Source organism: Rhopalosiphum maidis, chromosome 2 (genome assembly GCF_003676215.2).
Source record: "Rhopalosiphum maidis isolate BTI-1 chromosome 2, ASM367621v3, whole genome shotgun sequence".
Taxonomy (NCBI): Eukaryota; Metazoa; Arthropoda; class Insecta; order Hemiptera; family Aphididae; genus Rhopalosiphum; species Rhopalosiphum maidis.
Genome location: NC_040878.1, coordinates 4,459,176 through 4,485,850, shown reverse-complemented (window position 1 = coordinate 4,485,850; position 26,675 = coordinate 4,459,176). Strand labels below are relative to the sequence as shown.

Here is a 26,675-nt window from a genome sequence, read left to right as displayed (position 1 = left end):
ACATATGCTCATGCAACTGATATGTAATATTTATTATTCTATACCTAATAATAATATATACCATAGTCCATAATATATTTCTATTGTTCAAAATACTCGAGCAGGTATCATTTAGATTTGTATATGAATGTATTCAACTATTTGTAGTCTCTAAATACCAGCAATACTTTCGTAACAAACAACTTTGGATTTTCTTTCGGTGTTTTACTAATTCAAAATAAATAAACCATAAAATTTGATCGTAAACCGGTTTTAGCATTGAACCAATCATTTATATTTTTATAATAAAAACATTGCGATTAGAGTGCTTATAACCCGTTTAATCCGCATATACCTATATGGTATCTAAATAAATTATTTTTAATTTAGGTAAACTTGGCTAATTTGAAATATATAATACTGAAACAATTGTCACCATATTCTGCAAACATATTCCTTGAGACTCGGGGAGTGTTCATAGTTTTATTTTTAATCCCTATAGGTTGCCATAGGGTAACTCATAAATTAATTGCGTGTTTAACTAGTTTAATTATAATAACATCTTTACATTATTTTATCATATATGTAGATATAATCAATTATATTTTCGAAATTCACGATAATTATTCAAATTTTATTTACAGGTGGTATGGAGGATGGATCTGGTATGTACCAGCAACACGGGGGTGGTACGCCAAGGTCACATAGTACAGCAAGTACGGCTAGCAGCATTTCACCCACTGGTAACTCAGCGACGCCCATGTTAATCGTACCACATCCGATAAATGCCGCCAAAATCACCGACGCACATCACGTGGTTACGCATCAAAACGGTGGTGGCCGAAAATATACTTGCAAAATGTGCCCATCGGTAAGTCATTTTTGTGTAAATAAGCTATTTATGATACAACGCTTGAGCACGACTATGTTGTAATGATTGTATTTTCATAGAGTACCGTTTATTATTACAATCTGGCCAAATAATTAAAAATTATTGTTTTAATAATTTCATTAAAAATTAGAGTTTACAGATATATTATGATGTTAAGTTATATTAAAAAGTATTGTGTATCAATACTTTATTTAATCCGTCCAAATTGATTACGTTTGGATATTGTTATTTAATCGTGATCTGGAAAGCTATTCAGTTAAGTCCATTAACACATATTGTGTATACTCATATGGCATAATAATATTTTTATGATTTTCAATTTTTACATTTATTCACTAAATATTTAAATATTTAATCGGGTCTATATTTTATGTATATTATAAAAATGTTACTAGATTCGAAATGTAAATACCTACAAATATTTGAGTATATTACTTTGATTAACTAGATAATAATTAGTTACACATACTAGTAATTTAATTCCATGTTTGAATTTTAAATAATTTAATTTTGAAGTAATTTATGCATTTTTATGAATGTAGTTAAATTAAATGTAACCTGTTTTTATCATAAGTAACTAATTATTATTTTTGTCCTGTTGGCTGTTGACCTTACGCGTATTGATATATTTATGTGGAAACTGATTAGTAAGACATGAAAACATAAAATATTGGTCACTGTCTGTATACTGATATGAAATAAAATGTTGCTAATTAGTTTAAAAACGTCTAAACGGAATAGGTAGACGATAATAATTTAATCAGAACATTCAATTTATTTTATAATCATAATTGACTTGTACTATTTAAGGACAGAATAAATAATTACATCCTACGTTTGCAATATATTTTCGGTGCGGACGAACTGCTTCGTAAATAGGTAGGTGACCTTTTTTTACTTAAACTGCCTCCCATATCAACACTATTGGTTATTTTATTGATTTTCACATTTTTCGTGGTACGTTAAAAATATATTTATTTTTTTTTTACTTCCAAAGTTCCAAATAATATATTATTGTTAATAACTGATAATTCTTGAAGATTAGTTTAGCATTGCATAATTAATTCCGTTTGTGCATTTGTTACGTTATTAGCAAGCAAGTTTTTGTTTTTATAAAAATATTACATAAACATTATTATCAAACCATTTTAATTTGAAACAATAGTTTAAAATTGGTATAATAAATATACAATGGACGTTTTAATTGATTGAAATAAATTTAGGGTAACAATTTTTCTTCGATTCAATGATTAAAGTGAAATAATCTTCTATCTGAGACAACATGAAAACTTAATATTCAACTACATAATATGGGAAGCATTTGAGTAAATGATAGTTTTGAAATTAGAAAACGATTCGAGTCACCTTTAAAAAAAATAAGGACAACAATTTGAGGATCAGGCCGGAGAAAGTTCTTTTCTAGCGTCCCTTATAGTTTGTGCTTTAGTACCAGTTATCAAAATAGTATATGTAAATCACTCAATACTCGATATAGTGTAAAATAATAAAAAAAATTAATCGACAATTTATATTAAATATCTTAATTAATACTGTTATTGTAAACTTGTTTATGTTGGTTCATAATCTCTTATATATTTTTTGATATTTCTAAAATAGCTATTTACAAACTATATAATATTTATTTTACTGTATTAAAACCAATAAATTGATTTATATATATTAATGGATTCTAGACACATATTGACAGATTTATATCGATGAAATCAACACACATTGTAGTTAGTAATCACTTTTAATTTTAGAATAAGTTGTAAAGCCATTCCATGTAAACTGATTTGAAACTCTTTTCTATTCAATTTCGTTCCGATCGCTCAAATTTGAAATATTTAAATGTATTGCATTGCCTAATAGCAAATAATTTAGATTGTAACATAATATGTATGGTTATTTATTTACTTCCTATTTTTTCAAATCAGTGTATACCCATGTATAAATTTAATATAATAACATGTTCACACTTGTGATCTTTGAAAAAAAAATCGTTATTAACGTACAGAAAAAAATTAGTAACAATTTGTGTACAGAAAGTAAAATAGGTATAGGTATCTATATGCACGCTGCACCTACTTAGATAGGTAACGGATGTGTTTGATGTATAAATATCAATGTAACTGAGAAGTGAAAAGAACAGTAAATCACGTTAGAGTACGTTATTAATATTTTTTTTTACTAAAAATATTCGTATATTATCGTTAACTAAACACCAACGTCAAACGTCATAACTGGTATACCTATACAACAACAAAAAATACCATATTTTCTCGCTCTGCTCGTTTCCTACGACCTGTTGTAATCATTTGGATTAGCGTGATCAACCTGTATTGCATGGTCATAATATAATATATATTATCCACTAATATGCGTTCAGGCTCATTTGACGGTATAAGCTTATGTTTTCATTTATTATACTTTATTTATTTATTTTTTTTTACGGCCATGCAATGATCTTGAATTAAATGAGACGAAACCACGACGCAAGGGGAGAAATAACACTTTGATTGATTTTTTTTATTTTCATTCGTTCTGTCCTACGAGTTTTTCTTTAAGGACAAACTGGGAATAGGGAGGAATACCCGACCCTAAGTTTTTTTTTCTCGGCACATTTCGTGTTTTATTTTACACCGTGCGTTGGTAGTAGCTTGCACGAGATTCAAAAAAAGAGCGAGTGCAAAAAACAAAAAAATTACTTCAATTATTCCATTCCCATTAGACATTTATATAGTATTTTCTTTCCCGGAATGTTAGTTTTTAAAAAATCATTATAACAACCCTGTTTTAGTATTATACGGTTCGAGTACGTTCTTTTAAACTGTGGTTTTCAGTGCGTTCAAAAGCTTTTTAAATACATCACGGACATTACTGATACATTATATTATATAGCTTGCGTTATACAAAATAATACTTATCAAAAATTTTATATTTCTACTATTCTAAATAAAATACATTTTAGACTTCCCTAATAAATTATATACCTTTTATGTAATTTTTTATTTACAAAAACACTATAAACTTTTTTTAACAAAAATCTAAAATTTAAAACAGAAATATGTACGCAATATGTTGACAAGCATAATGGTATGTGTACACCATCGTATTTATCATATTTATCAATAATATTTAAAAAAAAATGTCAAATTGAATCTTCAATTTATAATATATAATATAATGTGATAATATTTTATGTTTTAATATTTCTTATTAATCTGTTATTTTGAAAAACAATGAAATGTATTTTAAATAATAAGCATTCCCAAATCAACACCTTCTCTTTACTCCTTTTACCGTTTTTGAAATATATAATTTTTGTTAAATTTTCATATCAACCCGTCGACATATTGTCAATTTTTTTTTCTTTTGCAAAAGTTTATCTCTGTAAAATCACAAATTTATTGTTTTTTTTTTTTTTTGGAATACCAATGATTATAAATACGATGTGTTTACGTTCATAATCAATGATAGTATAAACAACTTTTTAATTTAATTTTTTTCATAAAAATCTACCCTACAGTTAGGTAGTGTTTACCATGTTACCTACCATGATTAGCTTACAAATATCCTGTCTCTATATCTTATTATTTGTTCTTACAATATTGCAACGTATTTCTACCTGGCAGACAACAGTTCGGTCTATATATTATATATATACGCTAGGTCATGTACAGTTTTCAGAGTATACGTATAAGCGCTAGACGAAGAACCTGCAGTATAGACCAACAAAAACCTTTCCTGACCATGATAGTAACGAATATTTGTGTAATTTGCGATCCAGCTGGGATAGTATACGTAGAGATATAATCACATATTACAAATTATATTCGTGTAGGGTATATCATGAATATACCTATATAGGTGTAGTGGGCGAGTCAGTTTGTTCGTAAGAGTAGGGAGGAAGGGTGTAATTGCAGGTGGTCTGCGGCGGACGATGGAGTTGTCTGTGTGTGTATACCTGGAATGCAGGTGGGCCAAGTTGAGCGACGATCATCCTAATAAACCACCGACAATCTACCAAAGCATTGGTCTTTTAAAATGTACTCATCGCTGTAATAACAACGATATATTACAATGGATATTGTTATTTTGTATTATTTTCTTTAAATTTGACGTAGACTCTAATGTATGACAATGATCCTTATTAACTAGGACATGTCGTATTATAAGTGTGTTCACCAGACATGGATCAGAAATAATAAGTTCATTTTTCATTCAAGGTAGGCATATGATTTATTTAAATAAGTTTGGATAAGTATTTTTTTCATTTAAAAAAACAACATTTTTTAAACCAGATAATTTGTCTCCTATAACGCTTTCATGCATTATGTTATATCATGTCCAGTAGCGGATATATAATAATAATTAATATTCAATTGTATGTATAGGTACGTTTTTAGACCGCTTACTGTATGTATCGCAGGTAATAACGTATTAATTATTATATCTATAAGACTTAAAATACAATTTGTATAAACTTACTATAAATGTAGGTAACAACTTAAGCACCACATAAACATTACTATCTCTATCAAATGATTATAATGCGTTCACTATTGTACCATAATAGATTATAAAAACTATAGTTGAAAAGATTTTTAATCACATTTTTATATTATTATGATCGTTAATGAATTAATCAAGATCAATGATCGATTACATTCATCCTTTCAGTGGCTGATGCGGTGTTGTGAACAAAACTAAATTTACGTACATCTTTTCTTTACGGTTGACTTTCGTGTTTATAATATTATGTTTAGGTAAGCACAGCTACTTCAACACATTGGCGTTATAAGAGTAGGTTTTTGACACTGACGCGAGTGGTTTGTACAGTGGTTCGCGTCGATAACGTTAATAAGAGCAAAATGGAGGGAAAAATCGGTTAACACATAGTTACACATATGGCAAAAACAGGACGAAGGACGAAATAAAAACTGTTCTATTGATTTTTAAAAAAAAAACCAAAGGGATGGCGGCGTATCATACACCTATATAGTATCAAAATCGTTTTATTTTTTTATTATTCCCGACGACGGACTATATGGTTACGCGGAAAAACAAAATAGCATAGGTATTCGTGATATCTATATGCACTCAACACTCATACATAACATTCATTGTGGATATTGTAAAAACTCATATTTCCTTATCATTAAAATTATTAAGCGATTTGCATATTATATGTTTTTATAATTTCATTTAATATTCTACAATATTGATACAGTTGCAATTTAATATATTTATTTTTTTTTTTGATCTTTTATTAAACTTAAGACTATATAATGTAACGTATATAATATTATAAGTTTGTTAGTCTGATAATGTACCTGAACGATATCATTTAAAATAATGTTTCTGTACATAATATTATGTGTTAATGTTAACATCAACCGGTAGCTCAAATATAAAAATAATTTAAACTAATCGTATGTCGTTTCTCGGAATATATTTTATTAATTACTAGCATACTATATCTATGCGCGATTTCATTCGTATAACTTTGATGCTGATGAATGAACTTTACATACCTTTAACGCTTTCTTTACAACGTATAACTTTCAACAACTTTTCGATCTGTATCGTTATACAACTAGTATACCGAGATAAAGTTTCAAATATTCCATAGATAGAAATTTAAACGATAGTACTAAATGATTTTAAATCATATTGATAAAATGAAAGCTTAAAAAAAACTTATCGTATACATTTATATTTTGTTAACTTGCAAATTAATTCAAGCAGGTGGTTAATCATTGATTATTATTTTTTTTTTGACCTCAGCACATTATGTCCGTCTTTTTGCAACGTAGAACATCGGCACATCGTGTATGATCACATTGTACATACTACACACGTTTTATGCAAGAGTTACACAAAACTCATATCTCTGTGACACGTGTTAAGCGCGTATGTTCGTGTGAATTTTATGTGATAAATATTTAGTGAATTATTTATACACAACTTTACTATTAATAATTACTATAATTATTATTTAACTTATAATATTAAAATAATCAGATTGCATTGGACTTTTGTAGGCCACTCGTTTGATAACGCCAAAACTGTAGCTTGTAATTTAATACTACCCTAACAGACAGGTGTATAGTTATAAAAGAAATCACTGTAGAGTATTTGGTGAAATGGAGTACAAACAATTATAATTTATTAACGCTACAGAAAATAACGAATTAAAAATATTTTTTAGCTTTAGATACTATTTAAATATTCAATACTACCATAAACATTCGTAAGGATTTTAAATTGCATATCGAGTAAAAAAATAAAGAATTATTTTATATTTTTACAGTATAATAATGTTTATTAAGTTTTAAATATCAGCACTCGTTATATGCAGTATTTATAATACTACTGTATTTTATTTTTTTTTTTATTCATACGCTTATTCGAGTATATATAAACTTTTATTTATACTTATACTTCGACGATGGATGGGTCAGCTCAATCACCAAATGTCAGTGTTTATATAAAGCTATTTCGAATCTATATGCATTTTTCATGACTAAACAGTATAAAAAACAAAAAAACAAAAAAACTAAAATAACAAGAATTTATTATGCATCGAATATAGAAACAGTTTCATCGTAATTTCGTTAAATCTTAAATACACAAATATGCCGCAGAGAAACTATATTAATTATTGATCACAAATAGCTCTGTGAAATAAATTTGAAAAAAAGCATTTATCTTGGTTCCGTACTATATAATTGATATTATTCTGTTTACGAACACTATAATATAATAAAATAAGTCGTGTTTTATCTGAATCATTAGAAAACAATAATTATGATACCATATCCAATTACCTATGATGCGACTACAAGTAAACTTTAAAGTATAATATTATAATATAGAAATCTAGTATAGAAATGTACTATTTCACTGAAAACGTTATAATATTAAACTAAGTATTTTATTGCTAAAACGTATACAAACTACGAGCCAGTCGATCGCATGATTTCAATACTCGTGCGTCCGGACCCAAAGTGATGGTTCGTGATTTCGAAATGCCGACGACATTATGCACGTCTAGGAGCAAAAAAAAAACGAAACTGTTTAAGGGGCAGGCAGTGCACCGCACAAAGGAATGAGACGATTCGGCGGCAACGTGTTGTGTTATAAATATATATTTATGTATATAAGTATATTATAATAGGTATAAGAGTGTAGGTATATAGACGTACATATTATGTGTACCGACAAAGGGACACGCCGTTTTGTAGAGGCCATTCGTGACAAATTCGGTGTAATAGAAACTCCTCGTGTATGAGTGTGTGTGTGTATGTGTATAACAAAAAGGAACAAAAAAATAAACATTTTAAAATTTACGATCAACCCTTTTTCTAGTTTATACACACATACGCATATTATTGTATATTTACGCATGTTATTTTGACTGCGATTCGGAAACACGAGAAACCCTCTCTCAGAGTCGGCGGCGGCGGCGACGGCGGCGGAACCCTTTCTTCCCAGCCAAGAGTGAAAAGAAAAAACAACACACGCGGCAGCGGCGGCACACTCGTGACACGTCGCCGACAAGACCCAATATCATCATCCCTTGCGTATTGGAACTCTCCCCCCCCTCTCGGGTGATCGGTTGAGTTTATTACCCGTAGAGATATTCGTCGTGTGTATACACAATATAATATATATGTATATGCGACCCGGAATCGATACAAACGGAAAAGGATATATAATACTGCGAGAAGAATGAGGTGAAAAAAAAACGAAAGGGAACGAAAAAAAAATATATATAGGTGCCTAAAGAATAGCATATACACACATATACAATGTTTAATGCGACCGATACGCGTGTTCGTGTGTGTGTTTGTCGCCTCTTTTACATAATATTATAATGCACAACAAATGGGGACGACGACAACGATAGTTTGCCGATACGTATCGGACGTTTACAGTCGATCCCCGATAAAGGGTTGGTCCTTTCACCGATAAGTAAACACACCGAATTGACTCTCCCCACGGCTTATATATAATAAATAATAATAATGTAATAATTGTCATTTCGCAATGAAAACACTGGAGGAATAGCCTAGGGTTACGTATACTTACGTGTACACTGTACATATATATTGTATAATATATACCTGTATAATTGTATGTGTGCCGTTGCATAGACGTTTTTAAATGAACCTTTTATTTGCTCGTTGTATGTACGTCGTATGAGTGCGTACGATAAATGCAAATTATGTTACTATTTATTTTATAAACCGACGGATGTGTTTTTAATATCTTAACCGATTTTATCTGGTCAATGGATAAGGGTTTTTTTAAGGAAAATTGTATACGTTAGTACTACGACGATATGTTGTCAGAACATCAATACGTACTCAAATTACCTAATAAAATGCAATGTGCGTTTGCATTGATTCACTATATCATTAAATAGGTATAGAAATATTCAAACTTTAAATTTAAAACACGTATTTAGAATTCTTTTACAATATAACGCAGGTACACTATAATATCAGTATACATTTATTACTATATGCGTGTATATGTTATATATGAATTAACTATTAGAGATAGGTAATTAAACATTATTATTTAGTTTTTGATAGTACAATAATATTATTTTTAGTGGTTAATTGCCGATTACAACTATAATAAAGTTCAAAGGATTGTAGGCACTATATTATCATAGTAAAACTATTGACTGTAAATAAAATTTCAATATATCATTGTATAACCACTATAATGGTATAACCTTTTACGTCTGAGCATATCTAGAACTATTGTTTAATACGTTTAATTCCGAATAAAAACAATGACCCGCAATTAAATTATGTAATAAGTAATAACGATGGTTAACTATTTATTGAGCTGAACCGTTTATGTGTTGAGGGTATTGTGGGAAATGAATTGTGATTTATGCGTCTCTTAAATATGTATTTAATCATATATCATTTGCCGTTTGCGTACCTGTTAAGTAACGATATTTCAAATATTATCTTATTATTAAAGTTATGAGATACAACGAATAATTTGAAACGCCGTCACACTAAATAAACATTACATTTTATTCATGTTTTAAATTGGTATTAAACAATTTGCCTCTTTAACAATATAATGATATTATTACATTGATTTGAATATATTTATTTCATAGATATTTGCTTATTTAGTTACACGATGTGTATAATTAATAAAATTGTATACATAATATTGTGTATTTATATATATATATATATATATATATATATATATATATATATATATTAGATTATAATAAAAATTTATTTTATGTTATAAATTTCCATCAATTTATTTTAATTTACGGCCCCTGAAATGTAATTACGGAAACACACTGAATGTTTTCCCTCATATCGGGGTAACTTAATTATTTTTACTGAGTAAATAATTAAACATACAAGTGTATTATCCGTAAAAATTGAAATAACAATGAATCATTCAAGTTTTAATAATCTATTTAATTTGGACACTTTGACTTTAAATAATTTCACTTGAACTGTGGTCATTGGAATTTTCACAAATTTCACGATTATTCTATAATATAATTGGTACATAATACATAATAATATATTTATATTCATACCACTTTAGTATTTTAACGTACATATTTTTAAACATTCAGATTTCCAATATTATACCCTAACGCTGGAAAAATAAGATATTTATTTTTGTAAAAATATCCAGTGACGAAATCTTTAAATACGTATATACTTACTATAGGTAAGTAAAGGACTGACTGTTTGAAAAAAATATTATTGAAATATCGTAATAACATTAGATTTTTTTTCCATTGTAAAGTATTTTATAAAACTTTTGAATTGTTAGCACGTCACACACGAAAGTATTCATATTTTAAAATTCTTCCACAACCACGCGCTAAATACGTAGGTACACATTGTTCATGCAATTAACAGTTGATTTACAACGTTTTTGTCCATAAATATTGAATTGCCCAGGATGAACTGTCTTACACTCATTTTGTCTTATCAAATCGTTTATTGTGTCTTAATTATTTCATTATTTTAATAAGGATTATAACTATAGTTATGCATATGAATATAATTACTCGTCTGTATCGTCCTTATTCGATTATACACTGATTGTTTTTTGATAAAAAATAGTTTATAACATTTAAATATTTTGTTGTGTTGAACAAATTGCACCAATCAATATGGTTTTCAAAATAGATTCAAAAACTTTATTACGTTTATAAGATTTAGGTTAATATTAGAATTGAATATTCATTTCTTAACACGAGTACACATTTTATATATTTTCAGTTGACTCAATTTTTTTTTCCACTGATTTATGAATATAGTTTGGTATGGATTGCCATTGCTTTGTGGCCATATACACGTGTCATATACTTAATATATGGCTTTTTTCTTTTAGGGCTTATATTTTTTGCTCTTGTAGAAATGAACTAAATTATATTCGACATTTCAGAAATGAGTGGCAAAAAATGGTGAAGATACTTTGGAAAACGAAAGGAACCGTGAAATTGTCTTGTCCGTCTTTTTTTGTTTTCATTTTGTCCGTCAAAAAAAAATAAAAATACGCGCGTGCACGCATACAAAATGCTCAATAAAACTTAAAGGGTTTTAAAAAGGGTTGTAAACACTCCATTGATAAGTCATAAATTACGGTCAAAAGATGCGAGGGGGTGGTTTATTGAGGGCAAAAAAAAAGTGAATATTTCCTGGTTCGACGCACTCGGAACATTTACATATAAGCGGTCGGCCACACCGTACCAGCCCTTTTTTCTTTTCACGTGTCCCTGTTGTTTGTTTGTTTTTTTCTCCTTCTTATGGTCAATTGTGTATACACACATTGAATTCGAAACGCTATTTTTTTTCTCTTTCCTTATTACGCCCAACAACACGTACCTATATATTATATGCACGCTGTTCAAAGGACATAATATCTCTATCGTTTTTTTTTTTCTTTTTCTTCTTATACTTAGCTCCCTCCTTAGGAAAACAAACACGTCTTGTAAGACGTACGAAATATAGTCTTCCTGGTTCTCACACACCCGCCGAGCTTATTCTTGGGGTCACTTCAATGTAGGTATTTTTATATAGGATGGGGCTATAAATTTAATTTTGAAAACATCCGTGTAAGAATACAATCATTTCCAATGTAACTCGTCCACTCTTATATTATAATAAAATTATAGTACGGTTTGTTATCGCAGTTGACGCCATGTCAATGATGGAATAATAACACGAACATCTTTTCCAGACGATTATAGTTCGATTCGTTTATACTTTTTAGCTAGGTTTATATTTGGTTATGAGTAATAAACTACATACGATAAAATATTATAAAACAGTCGTCTAGTATCTAACTATTTATCGTAGGATAATATATAATCGTGCTTGTTGCAAAATGTTTATACGCATTGGTCCTAGCATCTGTTATCTGGCAATCATTTGACATTTTACATTTTTTGTTTACATTTTAAACGATCGGCAAATGGCAAGATTGGAGGTATTTAAGTCCGAAAATGAACCTTAGGCCGTATTTATTATTCCATGTCCGAATACATAAAAATAACAATATTAATCACACGGTTGCCAAGTATACGCATTAGTCGCGTTAACCGTTTATCGACCCAAAACCTGCGACAACAGTTCGTCAACCATCAGATGGATTTATTAGGGTATTATTTTAAATACTGTCAACAAGTTTAATTTCTTGCATATTGTACATATTTATCTATAGTGTATCGAAATCGATTAAAATAATTATGTAGAGGCCTCTGGGTATCATTAAAAATTACAGAAACATCGTAAGTATACATTATTAAACCTATAAAACTTCGACGTCTTAATATTATTCGTAGCCTAAATTTTATCGTCATACAACGTTGTGGTCCTTGACATTAACTTTGTTCCACAAGCGTATTTGTTTTTTGTTTAAAATTATATTTCCATAACCCTAGACGCTAAACTTGTTGAACGGATGAGCAAACATTAGAAAGAGGGTGTCGATTTGTTTTCTCTAGAATAACACTTGAAATTATAATTTTCCACGCAGTTTATTCTTTGATAACTTCCTCTTGAAACACACTTGGATCAACAATGCCATTACTCGTAGAAAGCTTAGTAAGCTCTTACAAATTATTATTATTTTAACAATGCAGATAGTAGTCGGATACTTTTCATGTTGTTAACATGCCAGATTTTAAGTTACATCATTTTGTATTTATCTACAAGACACACGTCTAAAATCAATATTATTATACACATCGTTGTATAATGCGTACGTATAATGTTGTTAAGTGGTACCGATAAAATGCATTTTTAATTATATTTTTGGTAAAATCGTTTGAATTCGAGACATTCAAACGATCCTATTACTGAGGAGCTGTTCCCACGGTCGTTTAATTAGCGAAACACGATTGAGAGACTGGTCCGTCGAACGGGTATCAGCAATAGTCGATTCTTATCAACTCTGGTTAACACGACTTCCTTGGACCAGTAATTAAAAAAAGAAATAAACAAATAAAAAAGTCACAATCTCACGACCAAAACTCGTTTAATACCTACGTAGTACGTGTGACAGAAAAGTTTTTCCAAACAATTTTTACTATAATATTATTATTGGAGAGCAGTAAAAAACGTAGGAAAAAACTTATGTTAATGTTTTGCAAAAACTATTTACAGTATTGAAAAGTTATTTTTTCATTTATAAACTTAGCTATATTATTATTTATTTTTTAATTAAAAATAAAAAATTAAACCGTCAGAAATGCCAATAATTATATACCTATTGTTGAAATTTAAATAAATATTATTAATGAACATTCTTTGATTATAGTTTTCTCAAATTTGCATTAACTTTTCGATCCGTGACCAAAACAAAAAATATCTAAAATACGTTTTTTCAATTGTATAATATATAATTAATATGTAAACACGAAATGCATTGATACAATATATTATCCACACATAGTTTTATACGAAAATATTTTATATGAAATAATATATAATGCGTGAACATTATAGTTTTCACCGTAAAAAAAAATTCGTTCGGGTCATTTGAGTGTTCTTAATTTTTATTCTCTACGCTGCAATTGGAGTGGTCATTGGCGGATGACAGCGGGGTAATTGGGCCACTGCGGGAGGAGGAAGTAATAAAAATAAACCATTATTGACTCGTGTTTGGGTAAGCACGTCGGGAAAACTTGACGTACCGTTTCCGATTTGAAACTCATTAAAAATAAACAAATAAATAGGATATGGCGTGTATAACTGCCGAAGAAACGGTCGCTCGCATGTCTCTATAGATATCAGACTTACCTATATACCTATATCTGCAGTGCATATACCTACTACAGGACTCTGGCGATTTATTATTATTATTATTATTTTTTGTCTCGGTTATTATTCCGACAAAAACTACCGGTTTAAGCTGTGCCGGCCTCGAACATTCTACATTAAATTGCATTTTGTATTCATCGCGCTTGCTCTCCGCACCGGTGACGGCTCACAACGTCGCGTAGCCTGTAGGTATCTGACCGACACCTAGCTATTATATAGGACCAATATTATCACTGTATCGCATGATATTAAAATGCCGCAGTTTCCTAGCTGATTTGCAGTCGTGGCGAATTATAAATGCCCGGGTGTATTGTTTCGCGCGTGATTCGGAAAACCTGATCGGATTAAAAATATATATGACCACAAATCAAAACGCGATTCATCCAAAGTGTACCGAATCCGACGCGAATCGTTGTCGACTCCGAATCGATATTAAACTATAAATTATAGTAATTTTTTTTTAAGCGTCCGGACAGATTGCTGAAATATGTTATAGGTACGTAGTAGGTTTATTGCTCGTCATTTCATCAGTTTGGTCACACTTCGACGGCTTAAGGATTGTACTCTACTTGTATATTATGTTACTATAGTATTATTATTTTGCCCGAATTTTGCCACCCACGCCGCAATGGATAAACCTTGCTACACTTTCTCGTATTGTAAAGATGCAAATTGCCATCATTATATTTTTATACTTATAAAGTAAGAGAATCGCGCGAAAATTGGTACGTAAATGGCTCAAAAGTATTTTATCTAGCTGGTTTTTAAATTTTAACTTAGACGATTTTTTAGTCACTCAGTTTAGTTGGAATACTATTTTATACTATAATTTTCAATATTTTGTGTCTAGAATATATATATAATTTAATTACTATTTATTTTACTGTTCTTAAACAGTATGCCATCAAATTTTATATTTTTGTTTAAATTCATCCCTGGAAATAGATAAAATAATTTAAACTTAAAATTGAAGTATGAAACTGATCAGAGTGATATCACGTTATTATAAAAACATATAAATTTGTTAAAGTTGTACAGTAATATATGACATAACGAAAGCATACCAATGTTTGAGTGTTTGACTAATATTAGTAATATTAATACATTTTAAAATAATTAGAAACATGAAATGCTTAAATACCACAATAAAATAAAGCACGTTTTCGTACCTACATGAATAAAAAATTGTTCATTTTTTAAAGTTCAGTTTAAAATAGTATTGCTTCGATATTAAATAATTTTTCATTAAGCTCTAAAAATACGTAATTCAGAAAGAAAACTTTACGAACAATATACGAGTATTTATATAAGTATTCAATAAAAATGCACTATGTACACTAAGTGCAGTAGATAATTTAATTTTAAGTTGTAACTATTATTATAGTTCAATAAAAATAAAATACTTTGTTTGAAATTTATATACTACTGCTACTACCTTTTAAGTTGACATACATTTTTACTAGATTTAATTAATTTTTCATATGTATTATAAATCGTGTTTTATAAATCAATTGTTAATTGAAACTTGAAAGCAAATGACATAAGTACTTGAAATGATTTTGTTAAGTTTGAAAAAACATAAATGCATTTCCCGAGAAAATTTCAAAAAAATATGAGGTGCCTATTTGAAAATATATGTCAGAGTTCCGTGTAAAATCATTTTTTAAATGTAATTATTAACGCATTTAATTTAATATAATATTAATGTGCCACTTTAAAGTGTTAAATATACAACGCCGGGCGAGCGAACCAAGCGGGAATCGCTGACCCGCGGACAACTTTTATATTATATAATTGCTTTGACGCCCACACAAAACGCTGCAAAAACTGCAGAAAACATTTTTAACAAGTCTTTCTTCAAAGGTACTTAATTCGTAATTTGTTTTAAATTAATAAACCCTAACTGATCATTAAAACATTGAATTAAAATAAAAAATAAGCGCGTTTAAATGTTTGTGCATGCAAGTAAACCAACGAGAAACAAAAAAATATTATTATATTTGACTTTTGCGATACTTGTGAAATAACTAGCATAACATTTTAAAATATTATTTCGAATTTTTGTTGTGATAAAAAAAAAAAAAAAAACAGGGAAAAATTTATTTAGCCGATATTATAACGTACTAACGGTTAATGCATTTTTTATAAATACTCGTAACAAAATATAGTACTGCTGTATGAGTACTTACAACGACTAAACTCACGAGATATTTTGTCATTCGTCTCACCGAGACGGTGTAGGTATAGGTATTTATAATACAAATATATGTGATTTTATATATTGTTATTAAATTATATATTATAATGCCGTCGCGTTTCACCGGAATTCCTAGTGCACTCAAGTCCTCTGCAGCAATACACAGCGCGCTGTGATTTTCCGCCTCATTACCGACAGGGAGAGGGAGGATATCAAATAAATAGAGATTTTTTTTTTTTTTAACAGGTGACCCGTCCGCCCCCGTATAGGTACACGAAATATTTAATTATTTTTTCCGGAATAATAGCCTGAGCGGCGGCGGCTGTAGGGTGGTGTATAGGTGGTGGTGTATAGGAATACGCAATAATATGACTGTACACATGACCCTAAGTTCCCACGGACATCGTGGCGGTTTCTTCTCTCCCCCGCGCTCGTTGTTATTATTATTATTATTATTATTATTATATATTGTGCGCGTTTTCCACCACACGGACCGTCTGGCCACTACTCGTCTACTGCCTGCCTCACCGCCGCCGCAGCCGATCGAAACAGGTGGTTCCTTCAGACACACGATTGCGTGGAATAAGAGACGACGGTCTTTCTTTATTTTATATTATTATTATTTTTTTTTTATTCTCATTTTATCCCGCACCAGGGGAGAGATTGCGCAAAAATATATATTATGCCAGACAAGTGTATATACATATATAGTGCCTATATAGTATATATGTATACACCTACTGTACGTATTTATATACTATATATACCTACCTACAAATACGATGACGGGCGTGTGTATGGGTACGTCGTCGTCGTCGTCGTCATCGAACGGCACTCGGACAAAACAGATGCCCCCCGACCTATTACCCGCGGTGTATGTATGCGTGTATCTGTGTGTATACGCGTGCATATATGTGTAATAAGACCTGTGAGAACAGAGCAGCACGGTACGCCGATAACTACACTGTTTTTTTTTATGATCCTGTGCGATTATTATTAAAAAATATACATGCAAAATCCGCGAATCGAAATCGAAAGCCATTTTAATTTTTTAGCATTTCTAAACATTTTAATTTTCATAATATATTAATAGATATACTTACCTGAATTTATACTTGGACGTCAAAGAAAACATAAGTTATGCACATTTATTAAGTTATAGGTCTTTAGACAGCAAAGACAATAAATAGTGTCACTTATATTTCCAAATATATTTTTTGGTACATAGGTATTTTAAATATTGTTCGACGTTCAAATGTAAACGGTTTTGTACCGTTTTGGGATAAACTATTTTTCCTGATACAATACATTTAAATACAATACACAAATTAATTGCATTTAGTATGAGTGTCTTCCTCTGTAAACGCATATCTTTATTAACCAATAATATTCAATTTTACAAATAATAAAATTATTAAAATAAATGTTATGAGGATCGTTGAAATTTTAAAAAGTTGCATATAATAGTTTATTTAAATTTTAAAAAGCTATTTGTAAACAATAAACATCAAATTGTAAAAATAAAATAAATATCATACCCATTAATTGGATAAAAACAATATTTCTAATTTAATTTTTAAATATTATTATTACAATACAATTATGTTTAACATTGAATAATTCCCATATCGTAGTATATTTTAAGTCAACAAAAACACGTTTTAGATTGCATACAAAATTTTAACGAAAACGTATGCCCTATTTATGTCTAATATAATTTAATAATCGTAAAAAAACATCTAATAAAACTATTTTTAATTACATTTTTATTTAGAATTATTTATTTGAATATTTACAATTAATGCTTCAGGGAACAATAATATAATTAACATATAGTTTAGATATCTATACAATTTGTATTTTTATAATATTTGCATGATGAGGGAAACCATCAAGGGATAATAATATGTATCTATTTTTATGTTTTATTTCCTATTTGCTGATGATAAATCCATATAATATATTGGTAATGCCTTTATATTTTTAAACGGCAGCAATTGACAGGATATTATCATTTAAGATTTATCCTATATGACTATGTCATAATGAAAATGAAAGAATCGAAATACATATTATTATGTAAATCATTTCTAAATTCTCACTGTTATTTGATAAGCCTTTTATCTTATACGTAAATAATAAACTGTTACCCTAATTAACATTATACAACTGAAAACACGTTTGTATTAAAAATTACACGTTACATTTTAGGTATAAATAATATAGGTATATACATTAATCTTAAATAACTATTGTGAGTTTTACATTTTGAAATGTGAATGAAAACAAATATTTTGTTTGTTATTAAACGCATATAAATATTAATACATTTAAAATATCTAATATTGATTTATAAGCTTGTCAGTTGTTATTAAAAGTGATTATGAAGTTTTCTATACAATTCTTGAACGGTCTTTAAGCAAACAAAAATTTGCATTAATAAAGTAGTCATATTCATTTAACTAAATAAACGCCACTGCTCTTATATATGCATTGCTTTTTTTTAGAGAAAAAAGATATTCTAACTTTAAAATAAAACTTTGTACTCCCGGCGCATTTTAATTTTTTTTTTTTTTTTTGGAGTTTAATAATGAATAAATTATACTGAAAGACGAAAATAATACAGTCAAGTGATGGCTTATTATTAATTATTATTTATCAAAAAATATTGTCAGTAGAATATAAATTGTACTAATTTCAAATTCATTAATTATTTGAAATTTCCGTGAAAGATGGTTTTGTTTTACAGCAAGCTTAAAAAAATATAAATTTATATTTTTAAATTATTTAAAAGTATATTCAATAAGAATATTGTAAAAATGCGCGAACTATAATAACAGATAGTTATTATATTAGATTCACAAATTTAAATATTGTTTTATATAATTAACAAATGGGAAATAATATTGATTCCAGCCTATAAGTAATTGAATGGTAGATAAACTGTACTTTCCCAGTGAATTTAAACTGAATATTTATTTTCATATACTTTGGTTTTTGATTTTTTACATGTATTTTATTTTTTATTTTTACGTGAAACTATAATATTTGTAATTTGTATATGAATAATACTCAAATTTAATATTATACAAGAAATTTAAATGTTTATTTAAAATTTTTATTTTGCGAATTGAATAATACGTATTTTGGTATTGTATGTCCGACTCCAAAATAATATACGTTTGCTCATTTTATACAACAGTAAAAAAAAATAAGTCCGGAATTTTTTACTGGTTGCCACCTGAGGTATTCGATATATTTTATATTATATTGATACAACTATTTAAAATTGCTTAAGAATAATCTGCTATAATAGAAGCAGCTGCCGTTTGGTGGTAGAAGAAAAATCGGTATTTATTTTATACAATAACAACTATTGCGAAGTTTAACGTTGGTGGATTTTTCTGTAGCACGTTACCATTATAGGTACGTGTTTTTATACACAAATAATACAGTACAACAATAATACGTAACTTTAATAAAAAATAATATAATATAATAAAAATATTTTATATGATATAAATAATTATATTATAAACTATTATGAAAGAGAAGCGCGTGTTTTCTTTCAACTGTGCATGAAACGGAAAAGAAAATAGCTCAATTTAATAAAACCATAATATACTCGAAATATAGTTTTTCGGCAAAACGAAGGGACTTGCCTGTGGCGGCTATAGACCAGATACGTCAATGGGTATTGAAGAATAATATTATAACATTACCTAGCGCATACCTATCGGACGCGCTACATAATGTATATAATAAGTTTATATTACGGTTTACGGTTTTCTCATATTATTATACACGTGGTGCATAAAAATGTATAATAGTATGAGATATTTTTTTCATCTCCATCAATATCATTCGCCAAAAATACATCATTCTTGCCGGTCATACATTTTCCTGGGGCCGGAAGACCGCCGCGCGGCTTACTACACAGATATACTGTGGCGGCGGTCATCTGGCAATTGGACACGGCTGGACGAACGTGTACACAGCGCGATCGCGTTAAACCGTGGCCGAGCGATTTCGCGTCCAAGGTCCCCCGTTTGATGGAGAAGACGACGACGGACAACATGGACGAAGAAAAAAAAATATAATTTCCAGATTCCTCGTGTATACGTGTCCGACCGTTTGTCTATTATATATTTATCACCATTATACGCGTGTGTGCTGGTCGCCGGTTCGTGTTGTTTAAAAGAATAATAAAAAAATAAATAAATAAATAAATAAAAATCGATAACCGGAAGCGTAACCGCCCCCCGTCGAGTCGATCGGAAGTGACAATACAGCGAATTGCGACCCTGCCTATTCTACTGTGCAACCGTACTATACCGTACTGTACGGTCAAAAATGCGACTGCGTCATAAACGATTTATAATGTACCTACCTACCTGTGAATTTTTTTTTTTGTTTGTTCTTCAATCGACACCCCGTCGACCTACCGACCGACCACCCGCTCTGGAATACCGTATTTGGGTTATAGGTATATATGGTTAAAAGCAATAGTTGTAACTGGAGTGCGTGACGCCGGATGAAAATAATAATAAATATAAGCAATCTCGTCGCAGCCGCCGTATGTATCTATGCGAGAAGAATTATTTTTATCGCGCCGTCATGTGATCGATCGGTTTTAAATATTGTGTTTTCTTTCACGAATATCGACAAGCGCACAGTCGAATCAATGAATTAATGTAATTATATAATACAAACTAAATCACTATTGCAAAGTTCTCTCGAACTTCACGTTAACGGCACCATCTTACATTATTAAAATATAAAATAGTGCCTAATAAAATATGCTTGTATTATGGATGTATGTACCATGTTAATAACTGCAGTTACTGTTGTATTCAGCCCGTGGCCGTGCCGGTTATTGTAGTAACTATATGGCCATATATTATACACACAAAGAAACCCGATACTTGTCTTTTATGAGTATCGCGTTTTTAAAAAATTTTCAGTAGGCCACACATTCGTGAAATTCAATAGCTTTGCGTTTTTCGGGTTCTCTCGTATATCTGCTCATAGAAGACTGCACAAACTGCGCCGACAGATCTCTCGTCTCTCCGCGTCACGTCATCACACATTCTTCCACAATTCCACCCGTTACCTAAAAACCGTCATGTGGGACGGTGGGTATTATATTATATATGTATGTAAAAGTATAATGTATATACACACGCGCGAGCGCAAAAACCCCATTAAAACCCGTACAGATTTCTTAAGGGTAATGACTGCACACGCTGCAGCAGCGCGACGGCAAGAGTCTTCGCCACCAGTGCCGCAACAACATCTGTTGTTGATCAACCGACGGATAACTCTCGTCTGTCAATGACTGGGAAACCGTATTTTTCTCTTAACGAACTGACAAAACTTTTTTAACACGCGCGCTTCCGACGTCCACGTTTTTGGTATACCTATATATAGGTACGAAGAAATCATTGTTTACCCGAGTAGCGCGCGGGTACGATGACCCTAAACATAGTAAAAATAATATTACGTTAACGATTTGGACCGGTTGTAAGTTTGGCGGCCTCAGACAGTTAAACTCTCGGGACACGTATAGTAAACATCAAAAAAGTGTAGTGATTAAAGGTCTGTTGTAGATCTCAAAAGCTAATATTGGATATTTTTATAATGATATGAATCGCACTATAGACCTAAATGATACTAATCCGTCGGACATGTTATCCCCTCCGAATTATACTCATCTTTATCTGTGGCGAGATGATTAGTATACAATGAATCGTATAAAATAAAAATTGAATATCAACTATATAACCTCGTGCACGTTCTTTGTTGATTTTCATTGGTTCTTTCTTTCTGGTCGGATTCTTATAGGACGTTATCGACTGAAAGATTTTTTATTTTAACAACAAATATAATTTATTGGTTTATCATTGCACTAAACTCACTGAGCATCCGCTTTGACGTGTTGCAATTGTTACCTACCGAACTCTGTTATATTCGTTTCATAAATGCATTCGAAATTATATTACGGTCTGCTCAATGTTCAACACTAAATAATGTACAAACTTCGTGGCGATGTACATTATACGTTGTACAGACGACAAACATACTTATTATATGTATAACATTGTAACACGCATAATATATATTATAACATAATAGGTATAACGCATTTGCATTGTGTTCGCACAGCGTAATCCCCTTCGCTGCAATTGTAGTATGGAGACACGAACGAACCGGACCGACAAGGCTTGCTGCAATCGAAGACACGATGACACGCATTTATTTAAATTCAAATTTCCGATTTTTCTAATCGTCACGCAGCCTGGTTATATTATTTTCTCTATTTGAAAACTGTGGTTATATATTGCCTGTTGCACGAGGAATTTATTAATATATTGATATGGAAGAATTTGTTCACTTCGGTTACCTTTGGCGAAGGACTTCTTTCGAATTCGATATTATTAAGTTATCATTCTACAAATACACTACACGTGATCAATTAAATATACTGTGCATAATTATACATATTATCGTCAATAGATTTAACGTGTTAGCTGTCGATTGTCGAAATGAGCCAAGTATTATATTTTTATATTATGACGTAAGAGCTTCACAAATTGTTCGATGAGCTTATTATTGAAATATTACCCAATACTCATATTTATAGTTGAAAATATTTTTCAGGAACGTGTAACACATTTTTCATTTAATGAACTATTTGCTATGATTTCGAAGTTTTTTTTAAAATTAATTAATACGTTCATAAACTCGAAATAACATAAATCAATAATAGCCAATAGGTATTAATATTATTAACAGTTGTATAGAATAATAAAAAAAAGACTTATAACCGCTTAACTTTAAGTGTGTAAAACTCATACAGTTAGCTACTAATTACTATACAGTAGTAGGTATATTATTGTTAATAATAAACATCATAATATGGCACGAACTTATTCGAATATATAATAAAATGACAAAAATATGCAACAAATAATAGATACAATAATTATTGATAAACACACTTGCCGCATTATCGACCACTGTTATAAAATCGAACGCAATAATACACCCATTTAATATTATTATTTTACCAAGACGCCAGACGGTGAGAAAAAAATCTAAAATATTATAATATGTATGTATACATACAGTAATATTATGTTTTGTGGGTATATAGACACACAAGCTGTACACTGTATACACAGATTTGAATTCCGAATCGTTTATGTTCGGTCGATAAACATGCACGCACGCACGCGCAATAATTTTATAATAATATATTATCGAAATTAAAACTCGTTTCATATTATAATATAATATGTTATAATATAGTCCGACGTGTTTTTTCTCCTCTCGGCTGCGGCGCGCGTCGTCGTCTCGTCGTTAATAACTATAATATACGTGTAACGTGTACATAACTATATAGTAAATATATTTATATGTATATATATATATATATACACCTACCTATAACCTATAACCAATACGCATAATATATTACATAGTTAACCGATTTGGGTATAATAATAATAATAATAATAACACAATATTATCGACGGCGCGGTGGACGGTTATTGTATCGTGGTGTTTGCAAGTCCAATTTTTTATCTCCTCCGCGTATGGCTGCATCCTTCGGCTGCATGTATTATTATAATATATGCTATACATGTATTATAGGTAGGTACTTACACGACGCACACGCGGATGAAGACACAAATCAAACCGCGGAACACGTTCGCGTCCGCCCCGGTCCTCGGGCGACAAAACGGTCATATTTTAACGCGGCGACGTCACGATCGACAGCCCACCGCCGCCGATATACCTGCAGACTGTGCTCATTGCTCTCTATCGCCGAGCACTTGCTCTGCGGCAAATAAATCAATTTCGCGTGTTCGCGCGCGCGCGCGTGTGTGTGTGCGTGTGTGTGAATGTGTGCTTGTAGTTATAATAATGGCGTTTTATAATGTACTTTTATCTGTTTTAATTGGCAAATAATAGTCGTTGTCGTCATCGTCATCGTCGTCATTGGGTCGTTCATACATACAGAGCGATACTGTTTGACATTATGTCATAAACTCTCCTCACGTGGGTTTTATTTTAACGACCCAATTCTTTTTTCTATTAGTTATATTCTAGTTTTTAAACTGCCGCTTTCGAAGAGCGCAGAAATAACTCGCTTTTAATAATCTTTATAGCTACAATGAATATCATTATCGTTCTTGTAATATTATAACATGCTACGTATAGCGTCGATACTGAATTTATACTGTACTTAGTCGGCGAACCAACTCGTGTACGTGTGAGCTAGAATGACTAGTTCGATTACACTTGAAACACCTATTAAACTAGATCACTCTCTCAGTCGGGACTCCTATACTAGCTATTAGGACAATTGCATTGTATGAGTTTGTTAGTATAACGAGTAGCTAGTTAATGTATCTAATGTAATTGATGTTTTTATAATATATACTACTTTACATAATTTTAGACGAGAGTTTGATTTAAAAAAATCCATTAGACCATCTTATGGATTCTAATTAATAAAAGTTCACAATTTATTTATCAATCATTACAAGATCAAGGTCAATATTATAAATCAAATGATAACGCGTTCTGTGAAAATAACCATTTTTTTTTTTTATTTTGTATTGAAATTAACATTGTAATATTTGGTATTTGATTTGTTTTGTAAATAAAACACAGTTTTAATTTATTATTCTGGATCTGGATATCCTGAATATTGATATAACATATTTAAAAGCAGAGATGTTATAATTCAGACAATTTGCATACTGAAGTACTGAATATAAATTTCGATTTTTATATTACTACTTATTGGATTAAAAACCCTTTTCATCACTTTTTCTTAACGAAAGAAAATGTTTTTTAAAATTCATATAAAAATTATACTCATTCGATTAAAAGCAGCTATACATACGAATCTATATAATGATTTCTTATGAAACAATTGTATTGCATTCTTCTACAATTTTAATAATATCGTAGTGGTTTGGCAATCAATATTAGTTGTGATGTGTTGGTACCATACACAAATAAATTATAATTAAATGTCTATAAGAGTTTTGTAAGATATAAGTTATATATCATTGAAGATATATTGGTATATTGGTGATAGCAAGGCCCCACTGATTATTTTATCATAAATCTAGCACCCCCTCCAAAAATTGACGCAAATTACAACCATGCCAATATGGCTGCTTTTAGTTAGTTATAAGTACGTATATAATATAATACAATATAATATATAGGTACCTACAGAGCACTCTTATAATATAATAAATGACGTTTATAGTAGTGTACAGTACTATAGCTCCTTGATGTAGAAAACATAATTATTGAGCTATCGAGTAGGGTGTAGAAATACTGTTAAGTACGAATTGAGTAATAATATAAATAAAAAAAATATATCAATGAGTTTTCCTTTTTGTATTTCCCTTGACGTCAAAAATCGCAATAATTGTCTAAAATTTTGGAAACACATAACATTTATATGAAAAGGCGTAATCCACATCTTACACTGTATACAAACTGTTTAATTTCCGCAGTTGAGAAGTAAGAGCGTTTTGCGCTGTTTTCGAGTATGTAGTTAGTGGTCTGGTAATGCATAGTAGGGTAAAGAAAGGTACCTATGTTCGTGATATTTCTTTTGACGTTTATAATGAATAAATTAATTTATTACTTATTTATCGGTAAACATTTAAATAGTGTCAAATTATACTAGTTATCATCTAGATATGATTTACATGGTTGTAAATGAAAATTTATTTTTATTTTTTTATTTATTCATATATTTTAAACTTTTTCTACTCTTTTTTAAATAAGTATCTCGCAATAATATATAAAAATAAATGACAAATGAATTTATTGTAAATAATGATAATTATGAATAAAATTACAAGGTGGCCAGAGGCTAATGTTAGCCTAATTATCTAATTTTAATTTTAGATCTAACCTAAAGTTTGAAAATAATCTAGTATTTAATCTAGTAATCATTATTACCTTTGTAGTTGATAGTGAATCAAAAATATGAGAATTGTTATCGAATTCATTCCCATCTTATTATACCTTGATAAATCGGTCAGGCAGTTGTATTGGTAATTTAGTTCCATATTGGTTATTTTAGTAAACACAAAATATGGCAATATTTATTTAAGTTCATATTGCCCTTGGAAAATTGGCTACTCTGTACAATGCCCGGGCATTCTATTAAAATGCCCAGACAATATAAAAAATTCTTGAATAATTTTCAAATTTCCCAAAAATG

The 26,675-nt window shown here is 30.0% G+C and overlaps 1 protein-coding gene across 3 annotated transcripts in view; it reads left to right on the top strand.

The window, feature by feature from the left end:
• Positions 1 to 26,675, top strand: part of LOC113551517 (zinc finger protein rotund-like) — a 107,424-nt gene that overhangs the window by 47,003 nt on the left and 33,746 nt on the right. For all 3 annotated transcript variants that reach the window (XM_026953791.1, XM_026953792.1, XM_026953790.1), the window contains exon 5: positions 624 to 850. In XM_026953791.1, the coding sequence (XP_026809592.1) occupies positions 624 to 850 (227 nt within the window). The remainder of the gene's footprint in view (positions 1 to 623; positions 851 to 26,675) is intronic.